This window comes from Ambystoma mexicanum, chromosome 2p (assembly GCF_040938575.1).
Source record: "Ambystoma mexicanum isolate Mex_15411 chromosome 2p, UKY_AmexF1_1, whole genome shotgun sequence".
NCBI lineage: Eukaryota > Metazoa > Chordata > Amphibia > Caudata > Ambystomatidae > Ambystoma > Ambystoma mexicanum.
Window position 1 is genome coordinate 642,486,588 of NC_090923.1, and position 26,016 is coordinate 642,512,603.

Consider the following 26,016-nt stretch of genomic DNA (forward strand, 5'->3'; position numbering starts at 1 on the left):
CCGACGTCATCCGATGTGATAAGTAGGACGCACGACGCCAGTAGCCTCAGTTCCGTTTTTTCCGCGAACGTGTTGCTTCGTGTTTCTCGGTTCTAGCCTCGACTCTTTGGTCTGTTCTTTCTGGTTCTTCGAGCCTGTTCGTTTGTGAATATTCCTTCGCAGCGATGTCTTCCGCTTCGTCTTCAACCCCGCGTCCGGGCTTCAAGAAGTGCGGGGTGTGTGGGTCCAAGATGTCGGTGACTGACTCGCACGACGCCTGCCTCTGGTGCCTCGGGGAGGCCCACGACACGGATGACTGTGTCGACTGCCTGTCGCTCACTTCCAAGGCCTTACGCGAACGTAAGATGAAATTGTCGGTAGGTCGGGTGTCCAAGCCCCGGAAGTCGAAGTCGGCGGGGCTTTCGACGGATGATTCGAGGGGTGACTCTCCGCGTCATCGTCGGAGGTCTCGTCGGTCTTCTTCTAGGAGTCGGTCTCGCCACTCCTCTGCCTCTTCGAGGCGTTCTCGGAAGCGCCGTCACCGGTCGCCTTCCAGGTCCTCTTCCGAGGACTCTGCCCGGCACGTCGGTTATCCCACCAGCCGTGCGACGCCGGAGGAATGGGCTTCCTTCGGGAAGAAAATGTTGGCGATTCTTGAGTCGCAGGGTACTCAACCGTCCGCGCCCCCGAGTGGGGTCGGCCGTGTGAGGTCGAGAGACGCCGCTCGCAAGAGTGGTCGGCACGAGTCACGGGAGAGGTCCCGTTCGGACAAGGAGGCTCGTTCTCGCCGTACCCGTTCCAGGTCCCGGTCCTCGACGCGATCGAGACCGTGTGCACCTGTGATGTCTTCGAGGAAGACATCGACGTCTGAGGCGTCGAGGGCATCGACAGGCTTTCTCGAGGCTCCGGCTCCGAGGAAGTCGTCGAAGCCGTCGACGTTCAGGTCGTCGAGGGACACGCTCGGGGCTCCGGCTTCGAGGGCTGTGTCGACGCCGCCGATATTGGAGGCGCTGCATCTGACGTCGACGCCGATTTCCTCGACGTCGACGCCGATCCTCTCGGCGCCGTTGCCGGTTTTCTCGACGGCGGCGCCGATTCGCTCGACGCCATCGACGCCTTTCGTGTCGGAGGTGCCCCGTGTCTCGGGTGTAGCCCCTAGGAAGGCTCTGGCTAAGAGCAGGCACTCTCAGGTGCCTTTCCACCACTTGGATTATATTTCGGAGGCGGATGAGGATTCGGTTGGCCTGGTTCCTGGTCAGGTGCCGGATGACATTGTCTCGGGCCATAGTCAATTTGACGAATTGAGGCAGTCGCTGCATGATGCTAGTGGTCTGGACACCTCTCCGGAGGTGGAATTTGGTCGGCCTGAGCCTGGCTCCCATGCCGATTCCTCATACCGGCGCCTTATGGCTAGGGTGTCTGAGTATCTGGGATGGTCTGCTCCCCCAGGGGAGTTTGTGCAGGATGATCTGACGGACATCCTTGATGTTGGTCCCCCATCTGACCCGGTTCTGCCATTCCATATGGCTTTACAGCGTAGGGTGGCGGCGGCTTGGACTGCTCCGGAGAGTCTCCCGGCAGTGGGCAGATCCTTGTCGCGGAAATACCGTCCAGCCAGTGGCGACCCCTGCTACTTGACCAGGCACCCCACTCCGGAAAGTTTGGTGGTGCAGGCGGCCACGGCCCCGGCAAAGCAGGCGTCGTACCCTACCATCCCTCCTGATAGGGACGACAAACGTTTTGATGGCTGGGCGAAGAAGGTGTTTTCTTCTGGTGGTATGGCGCTTCAGGCGGCCAACTCCATTTGTGCCTTGTCACGTTTCACGCACACTCTGTGGAACTGTGTTGCGTTAGCGGCTGAACATATTCCCGAAGGGGACGAACGGGATGGTTTCCTTGCTTTGGTCCAGGATGGTAAGGATGCCATGTGTGAGTCCGTTCAGTCGGGTTTGGACTTAGCTGAATGCGTCAGTAGGTCCATGGCGGCGAGCACCGTGATACGCAGGTTTGCGTGGTTGCGGAAGTCGGGGTTTGCTCCTGATGTGCAGTCCCGGCTCCTCAACATGCCCTTTGATGGTGAACATCTTTTTGGCAGCAAGGCTGACGAGAGCCTTGAGAGGTTGCAGACCTCAAAAGCTGCAGCGAAGTCGTTGGGCGCTGCAGTTCGCCAACCTCCGCCTTTTCGTCCTAGGGGACAGCAGTGGAGGGGTGGCTCCTTTCGCTATTACTCGTCCTTTGGTAGAGCGAGAGGAGCTGGCAGTCAAAGGGGCCATCGCAGGGGTACCAGAGGTGGACGACAGGGTACCCGTGGTGCCAAGGCCGCTCGGGCAGTTGCCTCTTTGCCCTCAGGTAACGCCGCAGCCGCTCCTACTCAGTCATGAGGCCTTGTCCCATGGTTCGCCGGTTGGGGGAAGGCTGGCGCAGCATCTTGTAGAGTGGCGTGCCATTACTTCAGATGTGTGGGTTCTGGAGATCATAACCCACGGCTACTGTCTTCCCTTTCGGCACAGGCCTCGCGACAATCCACCGGGGAACCTCTCTTTGAAGTGTCCGGATCCGCTCCTTGCGCAGGAAATTCAAGCCCTGCTGGAGAAAGGCGCCATAGAACTGGTGCCTGTAGCGGAGAGGAACAAGGGATGGTATTCCCCTTATTTTTTGATTTCCAAGAAAGACGGGGGATTGAGACCCATCATGGACTTGCGCGGTTTGAACAAACTCCTCAGGAAGGACAAGTTCAAGATGGTTACTCTCTCTCAAGTCCTCCAGGCCCTTCAGCTTCAGGACTGGTTGGTGTCACTCGACCTCAAGGATGCTTACTTCCATGTGCCGATCCATCCCAAGCACAAGAAGTACCTGAGGTTCGCGGTTGGCGACTCGCACTTTCAGTTTCGGGTCCTGCCGTTCGGTTTGACCTCCGCCCCGAGGGTTTTCACCAAGCTCATGGTGGTGGTGGCAGCGCATCTCAGGCAAGGGGGGATTCACGTCTACCCCTACCTGGACGATTGGTTGATCAGGGGGAGCTCTCCCGAGCAGGTCCTGGATCATCTGTCCGTCGCCTGCCACTCCCTTCACAGGCTGGGCTTCTCCCTCAATTTAAAGAAGTCCCATTTGACGCCAACGCAGAGGCTCCAGTACATCGGAGCAGTGCTCGACACTTCCCTGGGGCAGTGTTTTCCTCCCCAGGTGAGGGCTCTTCACATTCAGCAGATGGTGCGCAAGTTTCAGCATGCCCAGACGCTCCCAGCGTTCGAGTTCTTGAGGTTGCTCGGCCTCATGGCGTCCTGCATTCTTCTGGTGCCAGAGGCTCGCCTGCGAATGAGATCTTTGCAGTGGGCACTCAAGATGCAATGGTCGCAGTCCTCCGGCAGGATGTCGGACCCGATTCAGGTGCCGCCCTCGGTCGCCCGGGACCTTCTGTGGTGGGCCGTCGAAGGCAACTTGATGAAGGGGGCTCCGTTTTGGCTTCCCTGGCCGGAGGTGACGATCGTGTCGGATGCATCCCTCACGGGATGGGGAGCTCATGCCAACGGGCTGACAGTCAGCGGTCGTTGGTCTCCGTCGGAGTCCAGACTCCATATCAATCTGTTGGAGCTGAGGGCCGTCAGGCTAGCCCTGAGGGCTTTTCTGCCGACTGTGCGAGGGAAGAGTGTCCTGATCCTGACGGACAACACAGTGGCCATGCACTACCTCAACAAAAAGGGGGGGGGCAGGGTCACTTCCTCTGTGCAGGGAGGCGATGCAGCTCGAGTTCTGGGCCATCCAGCAGGAAGTTTCGATCTCGGCAGTTCATCTGGCCGGAGTCGAGAACGTGACGGCGGACGCTCTGAGCAGGCAGTGCACGATCTCTCACGAGTGGGAGTTGGCTCAGGAGATTCTCCTGGAGATCTTCGCCCTTTGGGGGACCCCTCAAGTGGATCTCTTTGCCTCCAGTGTCAACCGGAAGTGCGAAAGGTTTTGCTCGCGGGAATTTCCTCCAAAAGGAGCCTTAGGAGACGCGTTCGTGGTGGAGTGGTCGTTCCCGCTGCTGTACGCGTTTCCTCCGGTCCCCGTCATCCCGCAAGTGCTGCGGAGGTTACGGAAGTTCGGTTCCCGGATGATCCTCATTGCTCCGGCGTGGGCTCGGAGGACGTGGTACCCGGACCTTCTCGACTTGTCCATCTGCCCTCCACGTCGTCTTCCCTACCGAGACGATCTGCTCTCACGGGAGGGGGGTCAGGTTCTCCATCCAGAGGTCGGATCCCTCAACCTTCACGCTTGGCTTCTGAAAGGTTGAGGTATAAGGATTGGGACCTCCCTGAAGACGTGATGGAGGTGTTGCTTTCGGCCCGAAGGCCCGCAACTAAGTCTCTGTACCGTTGCCGTTGGCGTAAGTTCTGCGACTGGTGCAGAGTTCAGAATGTGGATCCTTTTGCATGTGACATCCCCATGGTTCTGTCCTTTTTGCTTTCTTTGGCCCACAGGGGCTTGCAAGTGGGTACCGTTAGGGGTTACCTGGCGGCGCTGTCCATCTTTAAGCGCTCATCTGAAGAATGTTCTTACTTTAAAATCCCTTTGATTTCACAGTTTCTGAAAGGGCTCACTAATGTGTTCCCTCCGTCGCCTTTCCTGGTGCCCGGTTGGGATTTGAACCTTGTTCTTAGGTTTCTTATGGGTGCTCCGTTTGAGCCGTTACATTCTTGCCCTTTGAGGCTGTTGACTTTGAAAACTGTGTTTTTAGTTGCGGTTACTTCCGCTCGCAGAGTGAGTGAGTTACAGGCACTTTCTGTTAAGCCCCCCTTCACTGTATTTCACAAGGACAGGGTTGTCCTTCGAGTTCGTCCTTCTTTTCTTCCGAAGGTAGTGACGGAATTTCATTTGGCCCAGAAGATTGTTCTTCCGGCATTCTATCCTCCTCCGCATCCTGGTAAGGAAGAGGAGAGGCTCCATAGGCTTGATCCTAGGAGAGCTTTGAGCTTTTATGTTTCTCGCATGTCCCGGGTCAGAGTGGACGATCAACTCTTTATTGGTTACGCTGGTAAGCGCTTGGGGCAAGCTGTGACGAAACAGACTTTGTCCCGCTGGATTATTTTGGCCATCTCGGAGTGTTACCGCTTGGCGGGCAAGGACCCTCCGGCTGGCTTGCGGGCCCATTCTACCAGGGGCTTGGCTGCATCTACTGCCCTGCAGAGGGGTGTTCCTATTCGCAACATCTGTGATGCTGCCACCTGGGCTTCAGTGCATACATTTGTGCGGCATTATTCCCTCGATTCCATCAGAGGGCAGGATCTGGCCTTTGGCAAGGCGGTCCTTTGCTCTGCTATTTGATTGGCTATTCTAAATTTTGTTTCTAAATTCTTTCCCTCCTCCTTGATTTGGTACTGCTTTGGGAGTCTGTCATAGATATGGAATACGTCGGAGGACCCAATCCCCTCGAAGAACAAGTTACTTTCTTACCTGGTAACGTTCTTTCGATGGGATGGTCCGACGACGTATTCCATATCGCTCCCGCCCTGCCTTCCCCGCTGCAGAATTTCTGTTGCGTTTGCAGCTTACGTTCCGCAAGGCTTTGTGTCGGACTGGCAGTTGACTATTGTCACACGTTCTGGGGGAAAAAACTACAACTGAGGCTACTGGCGTCGTGCGTCCTACTTATCACATCGGATGACGTCGGACGTCGGAGGAGGTCCTCGACGGCGGCGCATCGACGTCATCGACGCAGGACGCAGACGCCGAAAAAGTTTCCGAAGCAGCACAGCTGTGGTGATTACTGTCATAGATATGGAATACGTCGTCGGACCATCCCATCGAAAGAACGTTACCAGGTAAGAAAGTAACTTGTTCAGTAGCACCGTTTGCAGATATAAAGGGTGAGTACAGTCTGCCGGTATGAGTCTCACTAATTGTATGCCTGAGAAGGGGGAGGCCCAGATTTCAATACGAATATTAGAGGTGAGTTTAATTGCAGTCAATAAGCCAGCTGCAGGGCAACCTTTTGCCTGCTTTGTAGCAGGAATTCACGCTATCGCGAAATTTGGCCAACTAGGTTGAGACGTAATCCATGTCTCTTGAAGAGCAACGACATCATAAGAGGCTTAGGCATTTGTATTTGTTGTCATTAAATGTGCAACGCCTCTGGTGTTCCATGTGGCCATAGTGAATACTTCAGCGGCAGCAGAGGTTTGGCATTACTGGTTGGGCAATCCATTAGGCTCTGGGCACGATTATGTTGGAAGTGGACTGCCCGATGATGATGGCCAGTCAGGCTAGAGTATTTGATGGAAAGAGGTTGATAAGTAACTCTGCCTTCCTCTTCTCCTGGGATAGAATATGCGTATTTGACTTTGAGTTAATTTAGGAAAAATGAGAAGGGTTTGCGTCAATGCTCAGTCTGTTAGCGGAAATATTTTGTATAGCAGAGATGGTCTTAATGGGGTTTCGCAGTTGGAATCCATGATGAGCGAAATTATTGCATGCTTGCCATAAGAGATCTCGAACAATTTGAGATGTGACAAGGAGTTCTACTTTATCGAATTTTCGAGTATTTAAAAAAACAATTACTTGTATGTCTGTTGATTGGATATATTTCAATTTAGGGATCAAGTGGAAAACCATAAGGAGCGTTGTCCTATTTGGGAAGGGGCCATTCCTTTGTCCATCATTGTTAATAGAAATGTATCTTCCAGCCCTGCCTCTTCCTTATCCAACCTTAATGGTCGGATAGAGGGATTGTAACCAAGTTGACAGGCAGAGGTGGCCTCGACAGGCAACAGATTGGTAGGCTTTGAATTGGTGTGGAGCAAATGTTGGTTGAATGCCTCGTGTGGCGGTTGATGAATAGTGGGATTTTTAGACCTTCTTTGTTCTAGAGTCATAAAGTCTGGGAACTCTTCATCAGAGTCAACGAACACTATTTGTCGCTTAGCATGAACTGCACATTGATGATAATGGAGACTTTCATGTATGGAATGGATTTGAGGGATTGAAGATGTTGAATATGTGGACAAATTCATGAAGTCGTCCTCCTCTTGGTGGTCGCCCTCAGAGCATTAGGGCAAGAATCAATACTATGACTAGGGGGATCCACAAATGGTGGGGGCTAGTTATCCTTGGATGTTGCCGCAGATGGACAAGGGGACAGCGGTGGAGGAGGGGCACTAGGCTGGACAGGGTCGGAATTTACACAAATCGGGCGAGAAGAGATCATGACCACTCTAGGTGGCATTGAAAGATTGTCAATGAATTGCTTTGCTCTATTTTTAGAATCCTATTTCTTACTTGGTTGATTTTTGTTGCCTTTTTTGGATTGATGGATTGGATGATGTTACTGCTCTTTTTGGATTTTTTCTGCGTGGTAGATGGCAGAATAGATCAAACACAGGGGCCGCAGATGAGTCTTCAGCTGGCTCTTTGGGTGCAGAATGAGAAAGTGTGGACCATGGCTATGAGTCGGGAACCAGGCACAAGTGCAGATGTTTCAGCTTCTGCTGGAGATTGTGACAATATGTGAAGGATGCTATCAGCTTCAACAGATTCAGACATGTCCGTAACATGGAGGGGGCAGTAAAAGGGATGAGAGGGTTTGGAGTGTTTTTTGGATGAAGAGCAATTTTGGCCGCAATTCAGTCAACATTGGCTAGTAGAATTGCAAGAAGGATGTTGTGGTAATCAGCTTTATTTTCCATTGCATTATACAGTTTTGTGTAATTCAGCATGCTGGTGTTAATGGTAGTCAGTGAAGTTTTGAATAAAACATTCAAAGGGAAAGCCATGCAAAATGAGTGTCTCTGGGTAGGTTTGGCAAACGAAGCCACAGAAGCAGATGAAGAAAAGGAGGAATTTTGTGCATTTGGATAAAGTATGTGTGAATTGGAAAGATTGAGGGCGGGACGTGTCGGACACTCATCAAATTGGGTTTCCGCAATGGTGGACATAGGGAAACTTAAGAGTTGGGTGTTGGAAACAGATGTTTGATATATGCCAGGTGAGGCCACTGGAGGCGCTACAAATGATGGTGTTATTGGAACATGGTCTTTACTCATGGATTGACCCACTTGGGAATACAGCATAGAGATTTGGGAGTGATCCATACCGTGAACAGTGATTGCACTCTACGCAATGGTTTGTATGTCTGACATTGGGGTTGTAAACACTTCCTCAGTGTGTTCACTCTGTCAAGTGGAGTGAGGCAGTCAACAAGTGCTGATTCCGATAGTAATTGTGTCTTCCAGCATGCAGAGATGTCATTTAGGGGTTGCCAGAGGTCGCAACTGCGACCTCTGAGCCTCCGAGGTCTCCCTTGCGACCTCTGGGGTCTCCCTTGCGACCTCTAAAAAAAAAAAAAAAAAGAAAAGCAAAAAAAAATCTTTTTTTTTAAATTATTTTTATAATGCAAGCTCCTGGGCTGTGGCTAGCGCCATGTGGCTCTTTACCTCTGGAGTGGCAGACTTTCTTGTTCAGTCCCCTTAAAAACATTTTTAAAAAAAATATAAGAACAGGAGTGCCTCAAGTCTAACACTTTCAGCACTGACCCTCAATAGGAAAGAATAGGAATACCAAATGTGTCATTCTGGAATTCTATCCAATAATTGTTAAACTCATTAAAGGTTTATTTCAGGCACACTTCAGGGGGTGAGTCACTGATTTAGTCTGTTTTAAACGCCTCAACTCAGCATTTCATCCTTCTGAGGTCGATAAATGAGTACCAACACAGTTTGGGTGCTATTGGGTGTATATTTTTTCTATATAAAGCGCTTAAGCGTAAGTGCTATATAATAACACATCATACATATATTATAATAACACATCGTCTCCTCCACACGGCCAACCAGGTCACCATATACCAACATGCTCTGTGTGCCACTAGTAAAAAGAGCCAGAGCTGGAGGATCCAACTTCCCTTATCTTGCACCATCACACTGGAATGCCCTACCTCCCACAATCCGAGGTGAGCCCTCCCTCATTGCCTTCCGGAAAGCTATGAAAACCTTCCTCTTCCCATAAGGTCTCTCGCAGCACCATGTTTGCCAATAAACTGTCTGTAATGTAATAACCAAAGGTGCATGCGCTGTAATGACTAATCTGTTTGTAGCAATCATAATGTGCCAACGACTGCTACCAATCCTGTACCCCCTGTAGCGAAGTTCCTGCAAGTAATAGCGCCACAATGCCCCTGGGCTGTCTGCGCGCTATATAAATAAATTATCATTTGGTCATGGACGTCTGCTTGCATTCACAGTAATTTGGTAATATGAACCTATACTCACTGATCTTAACAATACATATGGCGATCCATTCTTGTATGAAATGTACATCACATTAAAGTGATATTGTAACCATATTTTTTGTAGTGTACAATGCTACTGATGCCACTTTCTGTTTTGTCAACGGGTGAAAGGCCGTGTTCCATCGCTTCCCGCGATATCACTTGGGGTGGGGGTCAAATGACATCACTTCCTGTGATGTCATCAGGGGGGGTCATGGGATGTCACGTCCGCTACCCCTGGCATTTTGGTGAAATTCCCTGCCAGCATGGATGACCCTGGATTCGGCACCGATCTGACTGTGTGAAGAGTTACTAGCTCCAAGTACTGTTCGCAGATCAATGGACTTTAGTGGGTGGCAAAATTGCCTGATGCCACTCGGTTTAGATTTGCTCGGTTTATGGGCAGATAACTGTAAATGAACATCTGGCTTTGTGACAGAATCTGAATGCTTTTCGATACTTGATCGAAGGGGTAGGTATCCCAGTTGTTAGAGTGTATGCCTGCATTTCTCGCGGGGTGTAACTTGAGCACAGAAAAACGATATTTAACAGTCACACAATATAAAATGTGCGCAATTAAATGCAACAAACGTGATTGAAGTGCATGAATCCGGGATAGAATGGGGTAGAATGTTCAGATGTGTAAATCCGTACAGTCAAACAGCAGGGAAGCTTTAAGCCAGTTTAAGCAAAGCTGCGGGTGTGGACAGTAAAAGCCACGCGGTAGAGCACGCGTGTTTGTAACTAGCTAGCAATCCAGTGAAACCAGAAAAGATTTAATAAACTATAGACTCACTGCACCGGCTTACCGCTGAACTGCGGAACAGCACTCACCAGTGCATTCCCTACTTGAAGCTGACGGGAGAAGTGGGTGTGGCTTGAGAGCATGTCTGAGTATGAGTCCAAAAAAGCACTTTATCAGGCAAAGTAATCTAGGTAATCCAATAGGTTTTGCACAAGCAACATCCACTGAAAGAGCAGAGAGACAGCAGGGAACAGCACTCGCCGGTGCACTCCTCTTGCTAAATACCTACTTGGTTTTAGAAACTAGAAAAACAGGATGCTCAGCCCAAAGCACAGGGTCAAAAAGTATCTTGCGACCATTGCGAGACACGTTTATATACATGGGCGCAACGTCCCATAAAGAAGAAAACCGAAGAAAGGACCGATTTACGTGATGTTCACCGTCAGAACGTCCACCTCCTGTCTACAGCCAGAACATGGTAGTTATGAGGGCTATCAGGAGCGTCCTGCACCCAGCTGCCAAAAAAAACAGTAAGCCCCCACTATAGTAACCAGGGAATGTGTGCCGCGAGTCCCCAACCCTTGTAGGTGAGTGTGTCGGGTGCACAATCAGCTGCTGATCCCTAACACCACCGTGCAGAAGTTCATGGGTCTCGATTGCGGCCTGTTGTCACACTTGTGTGTGTAGATGACATGAGGAAGAGTTTTATTTAACGAGGCAACATCAATTAGTTACCCAAATAGACCGATTTTGTCAATTTAAAAAAAGAAAGAGTAAGGGACAGGATGCTTGCTGTTGTTGTTTGGTTTCAATTAAATTGCCCTTCCCCATTGATGTATGTTCACTCTCGCAGGCTGAGCCCGGGGGCGGAGGGAGTGGGGAACTGAGGTAAGGGTCCTAGGGCATCCCTTAAACACAACGATCAATGTCACATACGCGGACAGTGGCGCGGCCGAATACAAGGGAGTCGTCGAAAGACTGTCGAGCTGCACTACACCCCCCCCCCCCTCCTTCCCCCCGTCATAACAATTTCCGAGCAGTTTACGCTGGATGAATATCTAGCAAGATGAGGAATCTGTAGAGAAGAATCCGTAGAAAGAACATTACTGGTAAGTAAATTATCCTCTATCGCTCATGTAACACGGTCCTTTTCTCTCTCTCAAGCACACACGTTCACACCTAAACCCCCGGCTGCTTTATGACAATTTTCCATTTTCCAGTCCATTCCTTTTTCTATACCGGCAGTGTTCGCACAGTTTGCAAGACCCTACTTTATATTTGAGTACTGGCGTTCTGAAGTGAGTGAAAGGGGTTGTACATCTGAGTCATCTCTGCATGAAATCATATATGGTCCGTTCATTTTGAGTGTAATGCTATTTGCGTTGTGAGATTATGTTGCAAGGGTGGCACGTAGGATTGCAGCATATACAGGCTGTTCTGTTTGTTTAGTAGTAGTATTATTCATCCTTGCGGTTGTGGCAGACTCAATGGTAACAGTGGCCACATTTGAGAATCCCATTCACAACAATTGAGCTCCTTTGCTAAGCAAAATCTTTTTTTTAAAAAAACTTCGTGTTGGCTTACATTACATGTAACCTTCATGCATTTTCCTACAGGAGAAAATGTTGGACATTTACTGGCTGCTTCGGGTCTGCATCAAGACCATCGAGCATTGTGACCGGACTGGTACCCTGTTCGCCTTTATGCCTGAATTCTACCTGAGTGTTGCTATGAACAGCTACAGTGCTCTCAAGAACTACTTTAGTCCAGTCAACAGCATCGAGGAACTCCCAGGTAAAGTAGCCATGTATGTAAGTAGCTGGCATGTGCATGATTCTAAGACTCTTTATTTACTGCTACTGACTGCACCTATCATGGCAACGAAATGCATTCCATGGGTGATTCCACTAATAACCTTGCTCTGTGTACACAGTAGGGAATTGCAGAGCCGGGAAGTGGGTTAAGTGGGTGCAATAGAATTGTGGACATAAGCATCCGCTACAGAGGATTGTGTTCAATGTTCCTTCTAATTATTTTATGTGCGTAAGTGGTGGGCATTCGTGTACACATCATTTTCCATGTGCACAACTGACTAAGGCTTTTTTGTGAGCATGAGTAGATGGCGCTTAGGTGTTAAGCACTGTATAAATAAAATACTAATAGGGAGTTATCATCTCTGAAGAGCGTTTGGAGGGTTATTCCCCGTCCCCAACCTCTGGAATTATTTACAAATCAGTGTACAAGGTACATCTTACTGCACTTATTTATAAAGATCTAGGCTAAAAACAATTTTTTACATGTGATTATAAAGAGTTCATCACCCAGTCCACGATTTCAATATATGACGCAGTACCTATTAAAAGTACTCCTATGCACATACAAATGTGTATGCACAAAAACAATTGAATGCTCAGTATAAACAATAATTTTAGTTGAGGCTATTTGTTTTCACTGCTCAGAGAGAATGCAGAATATGTTTTATGCAATTGGAAAAGAAACAATTATAAAAAAAGAATTCTTATCACAACTGATGTGGCTGGCAAAATATCCACACATTAAACAATAGTAGCTAAATGGAGTATGCCACAAAACATTGCAATACGAGTTCATGTGCACTTTAATGAAGTAATTCACGGTCCAGGAGAACATGCCTCATCATCTGCCAGGATGATAATTGCATCAGAATAACTGCACTACAGATTAAGATAATCTGAATGCCTGTGTCACTGTTTACTATCAACATTACATTGTCATGTGAACAGAGCAGTGACAACACTTATTCAAAACCAGCTCCACAGATAAGAGGCATAGATACCACCCAGTTTTACTCCCTAAAAATAGGAAAATACGCATAACAAAAAATAGGATGTACAAATTAACTCAACAAAAAATGTGAACCATAAACAAATAGCCTACCTCCTGCTTCAACCCCCAATGTTCCTGCTTCAACCCACAATGTATCATTGATATTTTTAAAATCTGTGACCAGCACAGCTTTCTGTCTGAAAATAAGTGGTGTTTCTCACTAAGACTTGTCTAATAAGTAATTAGGGTTGTATATATATAATAGTGACACACTTGTAAATTACACTAGCACAAAAAGAGGTAAGTAAATTCAACACACAGTCACTATTATATATATATACAACCCTAATTACTTATTAGACAAGTCTTAATGAGAAACACCACTTATTTTCAGACGGAGGTGAGCGCTTAACCTAAGATGGCACTCTAATAAGTTATTAAAAAGGGAGGGAAAAGGCAGAGTTATGAAAGCACACAAATTTCAATACTTTTCAAAGAACCACAGTGAGGCAGGTTAGGCAAAGTCTACTGGAGAGCAAGGAAGTTCAAATGCCAGGCCCACTCTTAGAGAGAGCAAGCGAAATGTGTCCAGGATCACACAGTGGGGGTATGCCCAAAGAGTCTTTGTAAATAATTCGCAAAAAGATTGAGATCAAGTCAGGAAAAGTTAGTTAACAGGTCCCAGGCTAACCCAGGTTAGAAAGTCGAGGCTTTACTGTCACCCCGAAAGATCTGTCGCAAGGGAAGCCAGGCGGGACACAGTACCTGAAAGTGGGAAGAACGATCCAGCGGGGGGCAGTTGTTCCTGGCAGTGGGTGCAAGTCGGTGTTTCGCCCAGGGGAAGAGGAGGCCTCGACGTGGAGGAAAGCTGAAGGTCGTTGCACTGCCAGGGAAGAAACCAGCCGTGGAGTTTCCTGGTTACAAGGTACCACCCTTTTCTTCGCGGTAGTGGTAAACCGTGGTATTCCGGTTGCCGGGGTGCTTGGCACTGGCAAGGCGGCCACGAGATGGTCCAGGAAGGCGAAAAGACGGGCAAACTGGTTATCCCCACCAGTCAAAGGAAGAAGACTCTCCGGACTGGAGATCTCCTCTGTCGTCGGGAAAAGTGGTGAGACGGTTCAGCAGGGCTCCACCGGTGGTGTCGTCGTTGCAGGTCGGCTCGGCTTCTCCCTCCTCGGATTCTTTAGGTCCTGTGGTGACTTCTGAAGTTCCAGTCCCCAAAGCCCTGCTTTTATGCAGAAAACTCCCATTCATTCAGCCTAGCTGTCACTCAAACATGCTAAGTGGTGAGCCGGGCAGCTCACCACTTGGGCCAATCACACAAGAGTGCAACTTGAGTGGCCGAGGCAACTCAGTCCAGGGTGCCTAAACCCCCTCCCACACCTCCTGTGGTACCCAGACAGAGTGGCACCACTTTTGGAGGCTTCTGTGGAGAAGCCTGCCAAAAAGTGGAACAAAGGGCTCGACTTGGGTTGGAGTCACAGAAGCGAACACAAACGCCATTTTGGAACCAAGTTTCGGCAAAAAATACCAACCGGTGAATTTATATTAATTTAATAAACCGGCGGTATGTTCGAGGCTATTTTAAAAAGTGGTAGCCTCGAACAATGGGAAAATCCCATAGGAATATATTCGCGGTCGAATATAAAAAGTAGTATCCACTGCCACCAGCCAAAACTCGGTCGGGGGGGACTGGACAGTGCCCCCTCGAACAACAGACCCCGGGGCAAACGAATTGCCCCGACCAGTACGTCCACAATATGATGGTTTGTACTGGTTCTGTTCACAATTTGAGACTAGTAAAGCCAATGGTGACTTTACATGCCCTGGGAGACAATAGTCAGTCCCAGGGTATGGAGTCTATGTTTGGGGGTCGCTACGACACCCCTGGGTTACTGCACGGAGGGTGCTGTGTAACCCACATACCAAAAGCACATGAAGCCCTATGGGGTAAAGGACCCCATAGCCCATAAAACACATACAAAGTCAAAGGAACACCTCAAATCGTGTCTAAGAGTGGGAGAAAAAGAGTCTCACTCTTAGCAGGAGAAAAAAATAAACCCCAAAAATACAGCAAAGCTGCTGGGGGACTCACTAGGTTTGGGAAATTAGCCTTTACAGAGAATTCTCCCTAACATTCGCTCTGCTCTCCGTGGCCCATGGTTGTCTATCCCTCTTTTGTGAACCCATTAGCGAAGACTCTGAATCTGTCTGATGTGTACTGTCTGATTTCCGCTCAGGGGGCAACGAGCCCCAACTTTTCTTCCCTTCCCCTCTCGTCCGTCGTTCCCTCCCCCCTCCCCCTTGCCCAATTCCTTGGATCAAGACCAGCCTTATCCAACGGGGATGGCTGGCTGAGCCGTAACGTCGGGCTCTTTGTAGCCAACTCGGCCTGAATGCTGCCTTATGTATCAATCGGGAAGCCTGATGGCAGCCAAAGCGGGGTGCGACTCCTACACGTCGCGTTGGAAGTTCTCCGCTAGTGCAGTAGTAGTGGATCTTGTGGGCAACGCTTTGTGGTGCTGGTTTAGATTGTGGCTACATCTCCTCCACATGCCTCATTCCGGATCTTTAGTCGTCCGCGGGCCTCTAAGCCTGCGCTTCCTAGAGAGACTGGACCATGTTCCATCATTTATAGTTTTTTGTTTGTCCTGGCTGTGTATCTCCGAATCTGAGGCTTCACTTTCCTGTTCTGTCCCCATAAATTTCTCCGCCTCCTTGAAGGTGCGGATGTGTTTTTTGGTCCCTTCCCAGGTGAAATTCAGAGCAGTTGGGAAGCTCCATCTGTATTGTACCTTGCGCTCGATCAGCCAAGTTGTGAGATTCCGGAGGGCTTTCCTTTTCTGAAGGGTTACTGTCGACAGGTCTTGATATAGTGAGATGTTCGCTCCTCTGAAGAGGATTTGTTTGGTGCCCCTGGCTTCTCTCATGATCTCTTCTTTTATCTTAAAGAAGTGGATGCGTACCAGGACGTCTGGTGGAAATTGTGATGATTGTCGTTGGCTTGTACGATGAACTCGATCGTACCCTGTCTGGCAGGGTCAGGACGAATCTGAATAGTTCGCTACTGAAGTTTTCCAGTTCGGTGTCTGTGATCATTGTGGGGATTCCTCTAATGCGAATGTTGTTCCTCCTTGAGCGCTTTTCTGCATCTTCTTGCTTCAGCTCCAGTAGGTTGTATTTTGCTTCTAGGGCTGCTATTCTGTCTAGGTTTCTCTCGAGGTCAAAGGCGTGATTGCAAACTGTGGTTTCTAGGACTCCGGTGCGTTGTTCCACCTCTGATACGCGTTTGTCTAAAGCGGAGATTTTCTTTGTGACCTCTTCGGTCCCTTTCTGAATTTCTTTGGGGATTGCTGATAGTAGGTCTTTTAGATCAGACTTCGTTGCTGATTGAGTTGGCTCTGGGCCAGTGGGGGGGCCGGCCGGATCTGGTGTTGGGCCTTGTGTGTGATTGGCTTTCTTTGGCTTTTCCGAAGCTGCTGTGGCCATTAGGGCCGCGATATCCGGCTGCTTCGGTGTTTTGCCACTTTTCGCCATGATGGTGCTTGGAGTCTGTGGGCGCGCTGGAGATTCTTGATTTCGGTATATCAGACGTTCTTTGAAATTCGCTGGCACCTCGGGGTTGCTGATTGAATGGTGCTGTCTCCCCCACTGGACTTCCGCCTCCCAGCAGTCGAGGATGCTGCTCTCGTGATTTTTGTGTAGTGCAGATTGGGTTTGGTGGTGGGAGGCAGTTGGATGGGTGACCGAAGGCAAGGTAGTCAGGCAGTGCGTAGCTTTAATTGTTATAAGGAGCTAGTGGCAGTTCTGCTTTCTTGGAATGGAGAGTTCGCCCTGATTTACCCGCCTGGGTGGTGCTTTTCCCCTGCTTTCAGGCACGCTCGGAGTCCTTGTTTGAGTTTTGTTCATCTTGTTGCGGCGCAGAGATCTGAGTGATTGAGGTGGGACTCTTTCTAGTGGGGAGTTGTTCGGGCTTTATGCTATGAGGTGGATAGTCCTCCACTTCAGCTTATGAGGACGCAGCTCTGATGTTATTCCGGGAAGGGCCTGGGAGGGTGTCTGGCCGCTTTACCCCAACAGGGATGGGCTTGCATGGTATTTAATTCAGGTAAGTAGCCCTCCCAGTCCAGCGCAGTGTTAGTAGCGTGGGGGGCCTCTTTCCTAGGATCCTGAGGAGGGTGGGCCGGTGAGCCCTCCGCTCCCAGGAGCGGTGCCTGGGGGGTAGATGATCTAGCTCCGAGATGGGGCTGGAGCCCGCGTGTCCTGTCGGTACCCCGTGCGCTTGCTCGTGCGCCGCTGAAGCTCGGACTCACCTGGTCCCGCCGCGGAGCAACGGCCCCGTCGTGCCCAGGCTCGCCGCTCACACCCCGGGTGGCTCGTTGCAACTCCCGGGCCGCCGGACTGGAGCGATCGACTGCTCCGTAGCTGCCGGGTAAGCGGACATCCAGACGGGGAGGGACCCAGAGGACGCTTCACCTTCCAGGGGCTGCGAGCGCCGGTCGTAGATCTCGTGAGTGGGGCCGGGGTAGGAGGCTCTGGTGCTGCTAGCGTGCCATTTGTGTCGGGCTTCCAATGTCAGCACTTCAGGCCGCCATTGCTATGGCCATGCTTCTGCTCCTCCTCATTGTGCAAGCCGCCCTGGGCTCCGGTAGATTACGGCCGCCATTTTTGTTTCCATCTATGGGAGCGGTAGCTGCCGCCGAAAGGGGATTTCTTGTCGACGGGTGATTGTAGCCACAGTCTGAATGGAGCGCCGGCACGAGGGTGCCTCCAGGTCTGCCTTCTGCGTTTTTGGGGGAAAATCGGATGAGGAGGCGCTGCGTATTTTTGCCCGAATGGCTGGCTCAGTCAGGAGCTCTCACAGGGCCATGTTGTTCGTGTTGGCGCCAAGCCACGCCCCCAGTGGGCTCAGTAAGTTTTAAGGGATACATAATGGAAATTGAGGAAGTTCTGAACACAATTCAGATTTCACAGGAAAAATCTTTGGCCAATAGCTTGTTATTATCAGCTCAATGTAACCGTGTGGGGATCTCTCCCAAGGTCAACGTCTCTCATATACCCCTTCCCATTGCTGACCGTAATATCTATATAAGACTATTCTAAAACACCACAGGGAGGAAGAGTAAGAGAACAGCGCTCAGGCTGATTCTCAGGCGATAACACTAGGAGACATGATTTCATACCATGGCTGATCATGGTAGTGACAGCCCCCAAATCCCTACCCCCACGATCACGAGAAGGGGGGTTGGGCTGAAAGGACTCCAATTATGAAACCAGTGTGTAGTCCGGTGCCAGGCCCAATGCCACCACTATTAAAGCCTATTAATGCGCATAAATGAGATTTTAGACTGAAAAATCCTTTGAAAGAATTGCCGGATCTAGATTTAACTCCGATATCTCAGGAGGTCTACTCTGCAGGCACACCTCTTTCCTGCAGTTTGAAATGTATACTGCTCAACACAAGATCCTTATTAAAACATGCTACGGAGGTAGCCACTCACATCGAGGAGCACAATCTTGATATTTGCACCCACACAGAGACTTGGGGACATGAGGCTGCTGGGCCATCATTAGCACTAGCCATACCAGAAGGTTATTTCCTGATGAGACGGGACAGAGATAACAGGGCGGGTGGCGGTGGGTGGATTGGCTCTAATCATTAAATCTAATCTCAAGGTGTGGGAAAGCAGGACAGAAGATATTCCAGGAGTGGAATCTTTACTGCTAAAAGTAGGTATCAGTGCAGAAGCCACTCTTAATATTCTCTTTCTGTACAGGGCTCTGTCACCAGCACCTACCTTTTCATCACAGATCTGTAACTATCTCTTAACCCTCCCTAAGCCCAAAACGACATTTTTCCTTCTCAGAGATTTTAATCTCTGGCTGGGCAGTGATATGGATGTTATGGCAGGGTCCCTGGAGACTGCATTGAATGCTTTGTGTTTTTCCCAGTCTATAAAAGAGCTGACTCGCATAAAAGGACATACCCTGGATTGGGTCGCGACGCGCAATCTCAATTGGTCTGATGTGGCAGTTATACCTTGCCCCCGGTCAGACCATTTTTGTGTCTACTTTTAGATGTGCATAAACTATTTTACTGAAAGATGGGTTGAGCCTAAAGTTCTCTTACCTGCCAGAAGCTTTAAGAAACTGACTATACAAAATCTTAGCACCTGGGCCACAAGCTTGAATATAGTTATCTCCAATACAGAAGGTTTAGATGAGATTTCGGATAAGATTATTAAATCTCTGTGTAGCGACTGAGAGGTTTGCTCCTCTTAAGATGGTCTACCAGAGGAAACATTTAAGTAACCCATGGTTTAATGATACCCTCTGAGAACTCAAGTCGAATAAAATCAAACATTTCTATGCCTGACGGCAGAGTAGAGACAGCCCCAGCTTGGACGCTTATGAAGAAGCAGCCAAGATCTATGAATTAGCAACTATTCAAGCTAAAAAAGACTCACTGAATTTTAGAATAGTTAGGGTAACATCTAATAATTAAGATCTCTTCTAAATATTAAAAGAGCAAGAACATCCTAAGGGCCCCAACCAAGATTACATCCAAAAGGACGAAATATGGTGTACAAACATTCAGGATGCCCTGTGTAGCAAACTAGAAAAGATAAAAACATTGATCGAAGAACCAAAACTGCTCCTGAACATAAAGGACTCTATGACGTTTTTCTCTCTTTGTCACCTATCAATGACAATAAGCCTCTGACCTTTTATTTCTCACCTATCTCAGAGGTAGAATTAGCAAAAAATAATTGCACAGCTTAAAATCACCAGCTGCAAGGGTGACCCCTGTACAGCAGTGATTATTAAGGAATGTTCCCCTGTACCGAACAATATTAAAAATGCCTGGATTACTCCGTTATTGAAAAAGCCAGATCTCTGCCTCATGACCTCTACCAATTACAGACCCATTACCAACACGCCTTTTTTGTTGAAGATACAGGACAGAGTTGCATACAATCAGATCTCATAGCACCTCAATAACTCCCAGATTCTTCACACATTTCAGTCAGGTTTTCGGTAGGGCCATGGGACCGAGACTGCCCTGGTATCTTTAAAATCAAAGCATATTCAAATAATGGATGGAGGCCAAATAGCCCTATTGATGATTTTAGATCTTTCACCAGCGTTTGACCTGGTGGATCATGCCATCCTGTCCACTAGGTTAAAACATTAAGCCCATTTCTCAGCCCAAGCAACTCAATGGGTTAATTCATTCTTGAACGGAAGACAGATGAGTAGCAAGCAAGTCTGCAGAAGCCAAACCTGTACCTTTGCTATTCGTAGTCCCACAAGGAGCGTGTCTATCCCCTTGTTTTTTTAATATCTTTATGATTCTATTTTTTCATATGTTGGAACAAGAAGGGATCTTCTTTAACTATGCAGATGACACACAATGTGTCATCTCTATCACAGAATCACATAAGGAAGATGAAAAAAACATAAATAGGGTACATCGAGCCATTCAAAGATGGATGGTTATGAATGGCATGGCATTGAACTGCTCAAAAACTGAGCTTCTGATTGTTGGCGCTGACAACAGGTTGGCTAGGCTTTGCCCATTACACAAAAAATTTAGCATAGATAATTGTATAGTTGAGGTCAAAACGAAAGAAAAGACCTTATGTATCTTTCTTGAAAAGACTATGACCATGAAGGCTCAGGTTATCAGCCTCGTCTCATCCTCATACTTTATTAAACTGTAACGGCATCTTCGCCCACTTATATCTGAGAAGAATGCAGAGACCCTAGCCAGAGCCATTATTGGCTCTAAATTGGACTACAGTTGCAGCCTCCTTGTCAGCATTGCACAAGCCGACCGCCACCAACTCGAGGTCATTCAGAATGGGACGGTGAGAGCGGTGAAAGGACTTGGTTGTTAGGGAGAATTCTCTGTAAAGGCTAATTTCCCAAACCTAGTGAGTCCCCCAGCAGCTTTGCTGGATTTTTGGGGTTTATTTTATTTCTCCTGCTAAGAGTGAGACTCTTTTCCTCCCACTCTTAGACATGATTTGAGGTGTTCCTTTGACTTTATATGTGTTTTATAGGCTATGGGGTTCTTTACCCCATAGGGCTTCATGTGTTTTTGGTATATGGGTTACACAGCACCCTTCGTGCCGTAACCCAGGGGTGTCGTAGCGACCCCCAAATATAGGCTCCATACCCTGGGACTGACTACTGTCTCCCAGGGCATGTAAAGTCACCATTGGCTTTACTAGTCTCAAATTGTGAACAGAACCAGTACAAACCATCATATTGTGGATGTACTGGTCGGGGCAATTCGATTGCCCTGGGGTCTGTTGTTCGAGGGGGCACTGTCCAGTCCCCCCCCGACCGAGTTTTGGCTGGTGGCAGTGGATACTACTTTTTATATTCGACCTATGGGATTTTCCCATTGTTCGAGGCTACCACTTTTTAAAATAGCCTCGAACATACCACCGGTTTATTAAATTAATATAAATTCACTGGATGGTATTTTTTTGCCGAAACTTGGTGCCAAAATGGCGTTTGTGTTCGCTTCTGTGACTCCAAGTCAAGCCCTTTGTTCCACTTTTTGGCGGGCTTCTCCACAGAAGCCTCCAAAAGTGGTGCCACTCTTTCTGGGTACCACAGGAGGTGTGGGAGGGGGTTTAGGCACCCTGGACTGAGTTGCCTTCGCAACTCAAGTCACACTCTTGTGTGATTGGCCCAAGTGGTGAGCCGCCCGGCTCACCACTTAGCATGTTTGAGTGACAGCTAGGCTGAATGAATGGGGGTTTTCTGCATAAAAGCAGGGCTTTGGGGACTGGAACTTCAGAAGTCACCACAGGACCTAAAGAATCCGAGGAGGGAGAAGCCGAGCCGACCTGCAACGACGACACCATCGGTGGAGCCCTGCTGAACCGTCTCACCACTTTTCCCGACGACAGAGGAGATCTCCAGCCCGGAGAGTCTTCTTCCTTTGATTGGTGGGGATAACCAGTTTGCCTGTCTTTTCGTCTTCCTGGACCATCTCGTGGCCGCCTTGCCCGTGCCAAGCACCCCGGCAACCGGAATACCACGGTTTACCACTACTGCGAAGAAAAGGGTGGTACCTTGTAACCGGGAAACTCCGCGGCTGGTTTCTTCCCTGGCAGCGCAACGACCTTCAGCTTTCCTCCACGTCGAGACCTCCTCTTCCTCTGGACGAAACACCGACTTGCACCCGCTGCCAGGAACAACTGCCCCCGCTGGAGCGTTCTTCCCACTTTCAGGTACTGTGTCCCACCTGGCTTCCCTTGCGACAGATCGTTCGGGGTGACAGTAAATCCTCGACTTTCTAACCTGGGTTAGCCTGGGACCTGTTAACTAACTTTTCCTGACTTGATCTCAATCTTTTTGCGAATTATTTACAAAGACTCTTTTGGCATAACCCCACTGTGTGATCCTGGACACATTTCGCTGCTCTCTCTAAGAGTGTGCCTGGCATTTGAACTTCCTTGCTCTCCAGTAGACTTTGCCTAGCCTGTCTCACTGTGGTTCTTTGAAAAGTATTGAAATTTGTGTGCTTTCATAACTCTGCCTTTCCCCCTCCCTTTTAAACAACTTATTAGAGTGCCATCTTATGTTAAGTGCTCACCTCTGTCTGAAAATAAGTGGTGTTTCTCACTAAGACTTTTCTAATAAGTAATCAGGGTTGTATATATATGATAGTGACTGCGTGTTGAATTTACTTACCTCTTTTTGTGCTAGTGTAATTTACAAGTGTGTCTTTAAATAAATAATTATATACTTTTACACCAAAGCTCTGGTCAGTGTTTGCTTGTGCTACTGTGTCTCTGTACCTATTGTGTATACTCTATATACTGCCTAACTCGTCTTGAGAGAAGTCTGAATGCTCAGCCACAGCTACCAGGTAAATCTGGGTGGTACAGACTGCTACCAATTGGGTTTACTGCCAACCACCTGTAGTCCTAAATCTTTTGCAGTGTTCCCTAAGGGAACTGCACAGGTTTCTGCCTAGCGTTGGTCGCAGGGACCAAATATCAGATGCAAGACAGAGTCTGCATTGGTTGCCTGTGCAGGCAAGAGTGCGCTTCAGGATGATACTTCGAAGGGATTGTGTCCTCCGACGTAATCCTCATCTTAGATATCTCATTCCAGCTCTGCTGGCCTCGGAACATTTTTTCTCTCTAGAGGGCGCTGCGCGTCGACGTCCTCCGAGTCGATGTCCCTCGACAGCCGCCGTATCGACGTCGACGTCATCTTGCCTATAAAGGCCGCGCGCAGCGTCCGTTGCTCAGTTCCGTTTTTCCGCGCTTACTCAGTGCCTCGGAATACTGTTGCTCAGTTCTTAGTCAGATTAATCCTATTTACCTCAAGTCATTCGATCCGTACTCGATGGCTTCCTCGTCGGAACCGACAACTCCTCGATCCGGCTTCAGAAAATGCCGAGATTGTGGGAAAAAGATGTCGTTGACTGACCCTCACAGAGTTTGTCTGTGGTGTTTGGGAGCTGAACACCATTGTTCGGAATGCGAGGACTGTATGCCCATGACAGCTAAGGCCCTGAAGGAGCGCAGGGGGAAGCTGGAGAAAGGTAAGACTTTTAAAGCTTCTTCTTCGTCGACGAAGTCGAGACACTCGTCTCCTCGTCACCATTCGCGCTCCAGGTCTCGGAGTGGGTCTCATCACTCCTCGAGATCGAAGCACTCGAAGGGGAGACGTCGAAGATCCCCTTCTCCGTCTTCCTCTTCCTCTGTTTCGCCAAAAAGAATCCCTTGCCCCACGAAACATAGTTCCTGGGCTGAATGGGAGGAATTCCGCAAAAATATGATGAGCGTCTTCGAGAAAGCGGCCTCGACCCCCTCGAAGACTGCCAAGAGCGATGCTCTGGTCGAAAGACCCGAAGGTCAAAAACGCTGCGAGTCGCAGTACCCGGCGAAGGTAACCTCTCAAGCGCGTCTCGAACCCTCGAGTAGGACTATGACCTCCAAACCTTCCTCGAAGGTTCCGTCGACACCGTCGACGAGGGTTCCGTCGACGCCGAGGTCGATGTCTTCGACGCCGTTGTCGAAGGGACCTTCGACACACGGGTCTGTCGACTCGACGCCAGCTTCGACACCGGCGTCGACGCCAAGAAAAGTCACGGTTACGACACACCCAGTGACTATCCCCAGGTCCTCGGCGTCGAGATTGTCGAGCAGAATTCCAATTCTGTCGAGGTCATCGAGGCCTCCGCCTTTGTTTTCGACACCACGCTCGAAGCCTTCGGCGTCGACAACATTGACGTTTTCGAGACCGATAATGACAAGTTCGGCACCCTCTGCCTTGGAAATGGGATTTACTCCTTTTATGAGTTCAGAACAATTGAGAACTATGTCCTCAATTTTGGAAGAGGGTGAATTGTCTGAACAGGAAGATACATTTGAGTTGCAGGGACCTGTAACCCCAATTAGAGAGGAATTTTCCTCTGAAGAACGCAGGTTAAAGGATCTTCATGATTCCTTACATGAGGCAAGTGGGTTAGACACTTCCCCTGAGGTGGAGTTTGCTAGGCCAGACCCGGGGGAGCATGCTGAAACCCCCTATAGAGCCTTAATGGCCAGAATCACAGAGTTCATGGGGTGGTCTGCACCTTCACAATCTTAACAACAAGATGACCTCACGGATATTCTTGACAAAGGCCCACAGGAGGATCCTGTGGTGCCTTTTCATAAAGCTCTTCAGAGGAAGATCATGACAAACTGGGAAACCCCAGATGTAGTACCAGCAGTAAATAAAAAACTGTCTACAAAGTACAGGGTATCTTCTACAGACCCAGAGTTTTTGTCTAAACACCCATCCCCAGAAAGTCTGGTGGTACAGGCAGCATCCTCTACCGATGTCAAGACGGCTTATCCTACCGTCCCACAGGACAGGGACGATAAAAAATATGATGCTATGGCAAAGAAAGTCTTTTCAGCATGTAGCATGGCGTTAAAATCTGTTAATGCTACTTGCACCCTTGCTAGGTTCAGCCATACACTTTGAGAGTGTGCTTCTACAGCGGCTGACTGCATCCCGGAGGGAGAAGAAAGGGATGCGTTCCTGAATATTATACAGGACGGTAAAGACGCTATGTGCGAATCCCTCCAGACGGGCATTGATTCGGCTGACAGTATCAGCAGAGCAATGGCGGCAAGTACATCAACCAGGAGATTCGCTTGGTTGAGAAAGTCTGGTTTTGCCCCAGATGTGCAAGCCAGGCTCTTGAACATGCCATTCGATGGCTCTTCTTTGTTCGGGAAAAAGGCGGATGACAGTTTAGAGAAACTGCAAACTTCAAAAGCAGCAGCAAAATCCCTAGGAGCTGCAATCCGTCAGACTCCCTTTCGTCCCACAGGAACCTCTGCGAGAGGCAAGTCCTTTCGCTTCTACTCCGCATTCGGAAGAGGTAGAGGACGACCGGCTCAAAGGGGACATAGAAGAACTACCCGAGGTGGACGGGGTAGATATTCAAAAGCCGCAGCAACAGCAGGTGCCTCTTTACCATCGGCATCTGCATCAGCCGCCCCAAAACCACTCTGAGGACTTCCCTCACAGGACACCTGTAGGAGGCAGGTTGACTCAACATCTGGCGGTATGGCAGGCTATCACGTCAGATGCTTGGGCATTGGAAACAGTTGCCCAAGGTTCCTGCCTGCCTTTCCTACGTATACCTCAGAGTCATCCACCGGGGATCAGCTCTCAGAAAGCTCCAGATCCACTCCTCTTGCAGGAAATTTTGGACCTGCTAGAGAAAGGTGCCATAGAACCGGTACCTGTAGCGGAGAGGAACAAGGGCTGGTACTCCCCTTACTTTCTCATTCCAAAGAAAGACGGAGGACTGAGACCCATCTTGGACTTGCGAGAATTGAACAAATTCCTCAGAAAAGACAAATTCAAGATGGTCACTCTTTCTCAGATCCTCCAGGCCCTTCAGTTCCAGGACTGGATGGTATCTCTGGACCTTCAGGACGCTTATTTCCATGTGCCTATCCATCTCAAACACAGGAAATACCGGAGGTTCGCAATTGGCAACTCTCACTATCAATTTCGAGTGCTGCCATTTGGGCTGACCTCCGCCCCAAGGGTCTTCACCAAGTTAATGTCGGTAGTGGCTGCAAGTCTAAGGAGGGAAGGGATTTACGTCTACCCCTACCTGGACGATTGGTTGATCAGGGTTGTTTCTCCGGAACAAGCTCAGATCCAGCTAAATCACGTGTGCCACTTCCTTCACAGACTGGGC

At 49.1% G+C, this 26,016-nt stretch overlaps 1 protein-coding gene across 5 annotated transcripts in view; it reads left to right on the top strand.

Annotated features, from left to right (window-relative positions):
- Positions 1–26,016, top strand: part of RNF123 (ring finger protein 123) — a 3,033,138-nt gene that overhangs the window by 1,735,299 nt on the left and 1,271,823 nt on the right. For all 5 annotated transcript variants that reach the window (XM_069644183.1, XM_069644184.1, XM_069644185.1 and 2 more), the window contains exon 27: positions 11,582–11,759. In XM_069644183.1, coding sequence (XP_069500284.1) covers positions 11,582–11,759 — 178 coding nt within the window. The remainder of the gene's footprint in view (positions 1–11,581; positions 11,760–26,016) is intronic.